The 11,650-nt window shown below is 37.4% G+C and overlaps 1 protein-coding gene across 1 annotated transcript; it reads right to left on the bottom strand.

Annotated features, from left to right (window-relative positions):
- Nucleotides 1-5,276: 5,276 nt before the first annotated feature.
- Nucleotides 5,277-5,750, bottom strand: LOC138929332 (uncharacterized; the record flags this gene model as incomplete). Its single annotated transcript, XM_070288776.1, has 1 exon — nt 5,277-5,750. A coding segment is annotated over exon 1 (474 nt), but the record flags the coding sequence as incomplete, so codon positions are not given.
- Nucleotides 5,751-11,650: the final 5,900 nt, after the last annotated feature.

The following is an 11,650-nucleotide window of genomic DNA, read 5'->3' as shown; positions in this document are numbered from 1 at the left end:
TAGCCGTGTAAAAACTAATATAAATACAAATTCTGAAGTGGATACATGAATTATTAGTTGAGTTGTGAACTTTTTGTTTACAAATTTACAATTGAGTATGCAAATGTATTAGCCATGTATAAACTAATATAATTACAAATTCTGAAGTGGATATATGCACTATTATCTGAGTTGTGAACTTTTTGTTTACAATTTTACAATTGAGCATGCAAATGTATTAGCCGTGTAAAAACTAATATAAATACAACTTCTGAAGTGGATACATGAATTATTAGTTGAGTTGTGAACTTTTTGTTTACAAATTTACAATTGAGTATGCAAATGTATTAGCCATGTAAAAACTAATATAATTACAAATTCTGAAGTGGATATATGCACTATTATCTGAGTTGTGAACTTTTTGTTTACAAATTTACAATTGAGCATGCAAATGTATTAGCCGTGTAAAAACTAATATAAATACAAATTCTGAAGTGGATACATGAATTATTAGCTGAGTTGTGAACTTTTTGTTTACAATTTTACAATTGAGTATGCAAATGTATTAGCCATGTAAAAGCTAATATAATTACAAATTCTGAAGTGGATACATGAATTATTAGCTGAGTTGTGAACTTTTTGTTTACAAATTTACAATTGAGTATGCAAATGTATTAGCCATGTAAAAACTAATATAATTACAAATTCTGAAGTGGATATATGCACTATTATCTAAGTTGTGAACTTTTTGTTTACAATTTTACAATTGAGCATGCAAATGTATTAGCCGTGTAAAAACTAATATAATTACAAATTCTGAAGTGGATATAGGCACTATTATCTGAGTTGTGAACTTTTTGTTTACAATTTTACAATTGAGCATGCAAATGTATTAGCCGTGTAAAAACTAATATAAATACAAATTCTGAAGTGGATATATGCACTATTATCTGAGTTGTGAACTTTTTGTTTACAAATTTACAATTGAGCATGCAAATGTATTAGCCGTGTAAAAACTAATATAAATACAAATTCTGAAGTGGATTCAGGCATTATTAGCTGAGTTGTGAAATTTTTGTTTTCAAATTTACAATTGAGTATGCAAATGTATTAGCCGTGTAAAAACTAATATAAATACAAATTCTGAAGTCGATACAGGCATTATTAGCTGAGCTGTGAACTTTTTGTCTACAGATTTACAATTGAGTATGCAAATGTATTAGCCATGTAAAAAATAATATAAGTACAATTTATGCCATGGATACATGCATTATTAGCTGAGTTGTGAACTTTTTGTTTACAAATTTCATTATTAGCTGAGATGTGAACTTTTTGTTTACAATTTTTACAATTGAGTATGCAAATGTATTAGCCGTGTAAAAACTAATATAAATACAAATTCTGAAGTGGATTCAGGCATTATTAGCTGAGTTGTGAAATTTTTGTTTTCAAATTTACAATTGAGTATGCAAATGTATTAGCCGTGTAAAAACTAATATAAATACAAATTCTGAAGTCGATACAGGCATTATTAGCTGAGCTGTGAACTTTTTGTTTACAAATTTACAATTGAGTATGCAAATGTATTAGCCATGTAAAAAATAATATAAGTACAATTTATGCCGTGGATACATGCATTATTAGCTGAGTTGTGAACTTTTTGTTTACAAATTTCATTATTAGCTGAGATGTGAACTTTTTGTTTACAAATTTACAATTGAGTATGCAAATGTATTAGCCGTGTAAAAACTAATATAAATACAAATTCTGAAGTGGATACATGCATTATTAGCTGAGCTGTGAACTTTTTGTCTACAGATTTACAATTGAGTATGAAAATGTATTAGCCTTGTAAAAACTAATATAAGTACAATTTATGCCGTGGCTACATGCATTATTAGCTGAGTTGTGAACTTTTTGTTTACAAATTTACAATTGAGTATGCAAATGTATAAGCCGTGTAAAAACTAAATACAAATTCTGAAGTGGATACATGAATTATTAGCTGAGTTGTGAACTTTTTGTTTACAATTTTACAATTGAGCAAGCAAATGTATTAGCCGTGTAAAAACTAATATAAATACAAATTCTGAAGTGGATATATGCACTATTATCTGAGTTGTGAACTTTTTGTTTACAAATTTACAATTGAGCATGCAAATGTATTAGCCGTGTAAAAACTAATATAAATACAAATTCTGAAGTGGATACATGAATTATTAGCTGAGTTGTGAACTTTTTGTTTACAATTTTACAATTGAGCATGCAAATGTATTAGCCGTGTAAAAACTAATATAAATACAAATTCTGAAGTGGATACATTCATTATTAGCTGAGTTGTGAACTTTTTGTTTACAAATTTACAATTGAGTATGCAAATGTATTAGCCATGTAAAAACTAATATAATTACAAATTCTGAAGTGGATATATGCACTATTATCTGAGTTGTGAACTTTTTGTTTACAATTTTACAATTGAGCATGCAAATGTATTAGCCGTGTAAAAACTAATATAAATACAAATTCTGAAGTGGATACATGAATTATTAGTTGAGTTGTGAACTTTTTGTTTACAAATTTACAATTGAGTATGCAAATGTATTAGCCATGTAAAAACTAATATAATTACAAATTCTGAAGTGGATATATGCACTATTATCTGAGTTGTGAACTTTTTGTTTACAACTTTACAATTGAGTATGCAAATGTATTAGCCATGTAAAAACTAATATAATTACAAATTCTGAAGTGGATATATGCACTATTATCTGAGTTGTGAACTTTTTGTTTACAATTTTACAATTGAGCATGCAAATGTATTAGCCGTGTAAAAACTAATATAAATACAAATTCTGAAGTGGATACATGAATTATTAGTTGAGTTGTGAACTTTTTGTTTACAATTTTACAATTGAGCATGCAAATGTATTAGCCGTGTAAAAACTAATATAAATACAACTTCTGAAGTGGATACATGAATTATTAGTTGAGTTGTGAACTTTTTGTTTACAAATTTACAATTGAGTATGCAAATGTATTAGCCATGTAAAAACTAATATAATTACAAATTCTGAAGTGGATATATGCACTATTATCTGAGTTGTGAACTTTTTGTTTACAAATTTACAATTGAGCATGCAAATGTATTAGCCGTGTAAAAACTAATATAAATACAAATTCTGAAGTGGATACATGAATTATTAGCTGAGTTGTGAACTTTTTGTTTACAATTTTACAATTGAGTATGCAAATGTATTAGCCATGTAAAAGCTAATATAATTACAAATTCTGAAGTGGATACATGAATTATTAGCTGAGTTGTGAACTTTTTGTTTACAAATTTACAATTGAGTATGCAAATGTATTAGCCATGTAAAAACTAATATAATTACAAATTCTGAAGTGGATATATGCACTATTATCTAAGTTGTGAACTTTTTGTTTACAATTTTACAATTGAGCATGCAAATGTATTAGCCGTGTAAAAACTAATATAATTACAAATTCTGAAGTGGATATAGGCACTATTATCTGAGTTGTGAACTTTTTGTTTACAATTTTACAATTGAGCATGCAAATGTATTAGCCGTGTAAAAACTAATATAAATACAAATTCTGAAGTGGATATATGCACTATTATCTGAGTTGTGAACTTTTTGTTTACAAATTTACAATTGAGCATGCAAATGTATTAGCCGTGTAAAAACTAATATAAATACAAATTCTGAAGTGGATTCAGGCATTATTAGCTGAGTTGTGAAATTTTTGTTTTCAAATTTACAATTGAGTATGCAAATGTATTAGCAGTGTAAAAACTAATATAAATACAAATTCTGAAGTCGATACAGGCATTATTAGCTGAGCTGTGAACTTTTTGTCTACAGATTTACAATTGAGTATGCAAATGTATTAGCCATGTAAAAAATAATATAAGTACAATTTATGCCATGGATACATGAATTATTAGCTGAGTTGTGAACTTTTTGTTTACAAATTTCATTATTAGCTGAGATGTGAACTTTTTGTTTACAATTTTTACAATTGAGTATGCAAATGTATTAGCCGTGTAAAAACTAATATAAATACAAATTCTGAAGTGGATTCAGGCATTATTAGCTGAGTTGTGAAATTTTTGTTTTCAAATTTACAATTGAGTATGCAAATGTATTAGCCGTGTAAAAACTAATATAAATACAAATTCTGAAGTCGATACAGGCATTATTAGCTGAGCTGTGAACTTTTTGTTTACAAATTTACAATTGAGTATGCAAATGTATTAGCCATGTAAAAAATAATATAAGTACAATTTATGCCGTGGATACATGCATTATTAGCTGAGTTGTGAACTTTTTGTTTACAAATTTCATTATTAGCTGAGATGTGAACTTTTTGTTTACAAATTTACAATTGAGTATGCAAATGTATTAGCCGTGTAAAAACTAATATAAATACAAATTCTGAAGTGGATACATGCATTATTAGCTGAGCTGTGAACTTTTTGTCTACAGATTTACAATTGAGTATGAAAATGTATTAGCCATGTAAAAACTAATATAAGTACAATTTATGCCGTGGCTACATGCATTATTAGCTGAGTTGTGAACTTTTTGTTTACAAATTTACAATTGAGTATGCAAATGTATAAGCCGTGTAAAAACTAATATAAGTACAATTTATGCCGTGGCTACATGCATTATTAGCTGAGTTGTGAACTTTTTGTTTACAAATTTACAATTGAGTATGCAAATGTATAAGCCGTGTAAAAACTAATATAAGTACAAATTCTGCCGTTAATACATCCATTATTAGCTGAGTTGTGAATACAAATTCTAAAGTGGATTCAGGCATTATTAGCTGAGTTGTGAACTTTTTGTTTTTAAATTTACAATTGAGTATGCAAATGTATTTGTTGGGGGTTATGTTCGTGGATAAATATAAGGGCCTAATACAAAAGTATACCGTACGCGACACACTCGTTAGAAAAGGAGAACACCAGACTTACGTTTATTCAGTTTGATGGCTTGCGAAGGAGTGAACATAGGAGGAGGATAATAAAGAGACCATACTTCATTATACTAGAATTTCCATTTCATCGGTTATCGAATATGAAACGTTCAGCTTGCATACTTTAACACTTCTTCTCAAGTTGAATGTTTCTTTACAATATTGTTTACAGTTTTAAACCGAGCATTTCCACAAATTTATCATGTTTAATTTTCTGTACATTTTTGGTAAAAATATCAGCCGTTTTCTTTACTTGGAACATAACTAATACAAATTTCATTGCTTTCAATTACTTCTCTGACGTGGTGATATCTAATGTCGATGTGTTTGGTTCGCTTGTGGTGCACGGGATTGGTAGCAATTTGCTGTGCACTTAGATTGTCACCGTATATGTGAACAGGATCAGATGCCGGATGGCACCCAACTTCCTTCAGGAGACGGCTCAGGTACATAGCTTCTTTGGCGGCTGACGACAACGCTACGTACTCGGCTCCGGTGCTGCTTAAAGCGACGACAGTTTGCTTGCGTGATTCCCAGGAAATCACCGATCCTCCGTAGAAGAAACCGTATCCAGTGTACGACTTCCGGTCTGGGATGCTGTTCGCCCAGTCTGCATCGACATACGCATGCAGGCGCTGCCCAGTCTTCTGATAACGCAGCTTCAGGTCGATCGTCTTCGAGAGATAGCGCAAAATGTGTTTGGCTGCTAGCTCGTGCTCTTGGTGTGGATCGCAATTCCTTTGGGCCAGTTTGCACACAGAGTGCATGATGTCAGGGCGAGTACATATCGCTTAATACATTAGCGATCCAATGATCGACTGGTAGTCGGTCGCATTTGCCCTTTTGCAGCTTTCGTCCAAGCAGCTTCCTTGGAATCCAGGATCCAGTGGCGTCGATACAGAGCGACATACGCCCATGTTGTACCTCTCCAGTATGCTCTTAATGTACTGTTTCTGACACACAGAAATAGTACCCTGCGGATCCTCACGACGAATCTCCATACCCAGAAAGTGGTGGAGTGGCCCGTTATCACGACTCTCGAATTTGTCGTGCAGCTTCTTCTTGATGTTTACCAGGTCATCTTTGTTGGAACAGGCTATAATCAGGTCGTCTACATAAATGGCGATAAGATTATAAGAATTAGGATTGATTTTTATATAAAGGCATTTTTCAAAATCAGATTGCACAAATCCTAAGTCCTTTAATGCTTTATCAATTGTTTCGTTCCAAATTCTGCCGGATTGCTTAAGCCCGTAGATGGCCCTGTTGAGTTTCAATACGGCATTTGGCTTTTCTGCATCTATGAAGTGCTCCGGTTGCTTCATGAAAATTACTTCGTTTTCGCCAAGCTTGCCGTTCAGATATGCATTTGTGACGTCCATCTGATGTAAATGCAACCCTTTCTCTGCCGCTATGGCAAAGATTAAACGGATGTTTTCATACCGTATGACTGGCGAAAACGTTTCAGTGTAGTTAACACCGAACTGCTGGCTGCATCCCTTGGCGACCAGCCTCGACTTGAATCTCTCTACATTGCCCTGGTCATCGCGTTTGATGCGAAAAACCCACATCGATCCTATGGCTTTGGCATTCGGCGGGAGGTCGACCAACGTCCACGTTTCGTTATCGAGAAGAGCCTTGTACTCACGCTTCATCGAATTCTCCCACTCAAACGAATGTTTGTGTTGGGATTTTCCCCCCAACGCAGGTGCATGAGTATCCGGATTAAATAAGTACACTTGAGCCTTTTCGGATTAATACATATACATAAGTTTATTATATATTGAATGGAGAACAAAAGAATGGCACGCAAGATCGACTGCTCTTGAAAACACGCCGCGCAAGACTGAAATCAAAAGTGTGGCCAGTTGAGGATAATATGCTGGCCAAAACGGTCCTCAGATGGAGTTACCAGATTGGTACTTTGGATGAGGCGCTTAATTCGAACACACCCCCTCAAAGTAGCAATCCTATACTATATATTAGTTATGCCCAAAGAAAGAATACAATTATTATGCTTGCTACTGCATAATCCTTTGGTGAGGACATCAGCGGGCATCTTCTCAGTCGGCATGTACGCCACCGTGATATCACCACTCTTATCCTTCTCTTGTATGAAGTGGTGTCGGACATCAATGTGTTTAGTCCGAGGATGGAAGCCGAACCCCTTCACCAGTTGTTGTGCGCTCTGGTTGTCGTTGAAAATTCGGACAGAATCACAGGTCGATCCGATCCGGTTAAGGAGAGCCTTCAAATACAGCGCCTCCTTAACGGCTTCCGACATCGCCAAGTACTCTGACTCAGTACTCGACAAAGCCACGGTACGCTGCTTACGCGCCTCCCAGGATATGGAAGCGCCTGCCAGGATGAACGCTTGCCCTGAATAAGAGCGACGGTCGGATAGGTTGGACCCCCAATCCGCATCCACGAGGCCGTAAAGGTCATCTCCAGTCTTCTTGAAGAGTAACCCAAGCATCTTCGTACCCTTTAAGTATCGTAGGATACGCTTAGACGCCTTCCAGTGCTCGGCTGAGTAGTTGGAGTTGAACTGACTCAGGAAATTCACTGCGAACGCGATATCTGGTCGCGTAGAAACTGCAAGAAACATAAGAGAACCAATTGAGCTTTGATAAGGATACCGTTTCATCTCCTCCTCGTCTGGGTTCTCTGGTCGCTTCAGTGCTGATTTGGACTCGATCGGGGTGATAGCCGGCTTGCAGTCTTCCATGCCGTATTTTCGAAGGATAGCGTCGATGTACTTCTCTTGGCTCATGAAGACTGTCTGCTGTCTCGCATTCTGTTTAAACTCGATTCCCAAGCACGTTTTGACTGGTCCAAAATCCTTCATCTTGAATGATGCTCCCAAGTGAGCTTTGGTTTCAAGCAGCCAATTAGGATAATTTGATGCCAAAAGCAAATCATCAACATATATGGTGACAAGTAGAAACTTTCCGTCTCCTTGCTTGACAAACAGGCATGGATCTTGCTCAGTTGGGTTAAGTCCGATTTCCTTAAGCTTCTCTGTAAGCTTGCAATACCAACGAAGTCCTGATTGACGAAGTCCGTAGAGTGCCTTTCGTAGTAAACAAACAGGATCTCTCATTTGTTTTAAGGATTTTCTCCAAAAACATGCTGCCTTTCTAAAATCTGTCGATGCTAACTCCTGCTTTGATCCGATTTTCGCGTCTGATTCCAGCTGCTCCATGAACTCGCTGAAACCCTCAGGTATATCCATGAATACCTGCTCCTCTAGCTCACCGTTGAGGTAGGCAGTGACGACGTCCATTTGGTGAATTTCCATCTGAAATTCTGCTGATAGAGCAACCAATAGTCGCACTGATGTAAATCGCGCTACAGGTGAGTAGGACTCAAAGAAATCTTCTCCAGGTTTCTGCGCATATCCCTTGGCAAATAAACGGGCTTTCTTTCTTCCCAAAATGCTGCCGTCGTCCTTGGTTTGGAAAACCATCTTGTTTCCAATCACTTTCCGATTGTTTGGGCGTTCTGTTATCTCCCAAGTTTTGTTGAGGACTTGGGCCATAAACTCGTCTTCCACTGCGCGCTTCCAATGAACTGCTTCTTTGGATTTGAGTGCTTCTTCTAATGTTAAAGGATCCCCCGTTACTGCTAAGAATGCCAATTCGCAATCCTCAAATTCGTCATCAATCGATGTGTCATTTTCTGCGGGATCATTGTTGGGAGTTTCATCTTCCTGTCTTTGCTGATACATCTTACGTGGCCTCCCACGCTGTCCGGTTCTCAGCAATTTTGGGCGTCCTCTGCCCCTTTTCTCCACAACAGGAGTCTCTTCTTCTACTTCGCTGCTGCTAGAGGGTTCTACTTGTTCGTCCGGTAAATTATCAGTCATCTGAATAGACAATTCTCCCTCAGGTTCGTTCTCGTAAAATTCTTCATATTTACTCTTGAACCCCGATGTATTCATAAACTTTACATCATTGCTCACCACGATGGATCTCCTCTGAGGAGAATAAAGGCGATACGCTTTCGATTCTGCAGCGTATCCTACCAGTATGCATTCCTCAGATCGTGACTCAAACTTTCCCTTATTCGTGCCTTTTATTAATGCATACGCCTTCGTTCCAAATGTACGTAAATACATTACCGTGGGAACTTTACCTGTCCAATAGGTGTAGGGTAGCTCCCCAAATAGAGCCTTTGTTGGGCACCGGTTACGCAGATAGGAAGCCGTGCTAATAGCTTCTGCCCAAAATGACGGAGGAGCCCCCGCTTGCTTCATCATGCATCTGGCCATTTCTACCAAAGTGCGGTTCTGCCGCTCTGCCACGCCGTTTTGTTGAGGAGTATGTGGCGCTGACAGACGTCTGCTAATTCCGCTTTGTCGCAGGAATTCGTCGGATTCCTTATTCAGGAATTCGGTTCCATTATCGCTCTGTAATTGTTTAATTTTGTTACCTGTTACATTTTCTGCTAAGGCTTTGAACGATTTAAACGCGTTTAATACGTCCGATTTTTGCTGTAAGAAATATACCGAGCTATATCGCGAATAGTCATCTATAAATGTAACAAAGTACTTGCATCCGCTTTTTGACTGTGTACGCATCGGTTCACACACGTCACTGTGCACAATTTCTAGAGTTTTCTGCCATCTCTTTTCCGTAGCACTTTTATACGTATTTGCCGTTTGCTTTTCGCTGATGCAAATTTCACACTGCGGTAGTTTGTCATTTTCTTTTAGCTTCATTCCGTGAACTTTTCCACACAACGCCATTCTCTTTAAGTCTTTTTCATTTAGATGGCCCAACCGGCGATGCCATGTTTCTATTTCGCTTTGTTCTTCGTTCACTTTGTTTGCTTCATTCTTTTCGGTATTCAAATAATACATATTTCCGTATTTCTTCGCTCGAAGCCAAACTTCATTTTTATTTTTCATAATTATCGCTTCTTCCTTACGAAAACGCACTTCGTAACCTTTTTCAGTTATTTTAGAAACAGAAAGCAAATTCTGACGAAGATCCGACACAAATAGCACTTCTTTAAGGGTGATCTTCTCATTTCTCTTTCCTTTAATGTCTATCTTCACGTCACCAACACCATTAACCTTCGTTGTGTTGCTGTCGGCCAAATGCAATGTTTTTTCAATGCTTCTTATTTCACCGAACAAATTCTTATTGGAACTCATATGTGCCGATCAACCGCCGTCCAGGCACCACATATCATTTCGCCCTTCGGCTATGAATGCATGTTCATTCACGTTCATTGTCATCTCCTTTTTGTACCGATTTCCGTTGGTTTTGCGGTTCTCGTTTATCGCACTATAGCTGCTCTCTTTCGGCTTCACTCGACAATTTCGCGCTATATGTCCTACCTTGTTGCACACGAAGCATTTTCTGCTCTCCTTTTGAGGCTTGCCTTCTTTAGCTGTTTTCTTTTGGTTCGCGTACAAAGCACTTTGTTCTTCGCGGTCACTTTTCGATTTTCTTGCCTCCGATTCCTCCAATATTTTAACACGGAGCACTTCTGGACTTGGCAAGTCGTCACGTGTCTCGATCGCACACCTAAATGTTTCGTATGAGTCGGGCAAGCTGTATAGCAAGAGAATCGCGAGCAAATCATCTCCAATTGTCACTCCGATCTCTTTTAATTTCTTCACCGCATCGAAGAAACCGTTGATGTGAAGGCGGGCGTCGTCCCCCTCACTCATTCGCGACAATGCTACACGCTTTAACAAGCTGGCCTTTCGCACTGGCCCTTTTGATTGAAATGTGGTTTGCAATTTCAACCAATAATCTCTCGATGTAGTGCAATCTTCGATCAAACCTAGCTCGGATGTACTTATCGACAAAAGTATATCTGCTCGAGCTTTCTCGTCTTTAATGGTCCATTCTGCGAGATCACTTTCATTTGTGGGACACTTTTTCGTACCGTTCACGTATGGCCATAAATCATTCTTCACAAGTATAGCACACATTTGCAACTTCCATGTATCGTAGTTCTCCGCGTTTAGCGGTTCGATGCGCATGTATGTACCCGCCATTTTTCACGGCGTCTCTCGTTTCTCTCCTTTCGCACTTATTTAATTTTCCGCGTTCGATACTACGCGTCCTAGGCCCATAACCTGTTGGGATTTTCCCCCCAACGCAGGTGCATGAGTATCCGGATTAAATAAGTACACTTAAGCCTTTTCGGATTAATACATATACATAAGTTTATTATATATTGAATGGAGAACAAAAGAATGGCATGCAAGATCGACTGCTCTTGAAAACACGCCGCGCAAGACTGAAATCAAAAGTGTGGCCAGTTGAGGATAATATGCTGGCCAAAACGGTCCTCAGATGGAGTTACCAGATTGGTACTTTGGATGAGGCGCTTAATTCGAACAGTTTGCTCAAAAGCGCCTGTTTTACAGTAATGGGTGTATCTATGTCGGTGCTAGCGGCGATATTGCTCAGCACGTTGAAGTCTTTTCGGGGTCGTCCTCTTTGTCCAGTGCGTACCAGCCTATGTCTGCCCGGTCCTCGACGAACTCCTGCTTCTTCTTCTTCAGATGAATCCTCTTCAGATTCTTGCTCTTGGGCTTGTTCTTCATCAACAGCTGCTTCTTCTGGATTTGGTTTGTCGCAGACTGCTACTTCTTCTGAAATCGCCTGTATTTGGTCATCTGCTTGTGGGATGAAGTCTAATA

This window comes from Drosophila kikkawai, unplaced genomic scaffold (genome assembly GCF_030179895.1).
Source record: "Drosophila kikkawai strain 14028-0561.14 unplaced genomic scaffold, DkikHiC1v2 scaffold_133, whole genome shotgun sequence".
Classification (NCBI taxonomy): domain Eukaryota; kingdom Metazoa; phylum Arthropoda; class Insecta; order Diptera; family Drosophilidae; genus Drosophila; species Drosophila kikkawai.
This window is presented reverse-complemented; position numbering and strand designations above follow the sequence as displayed.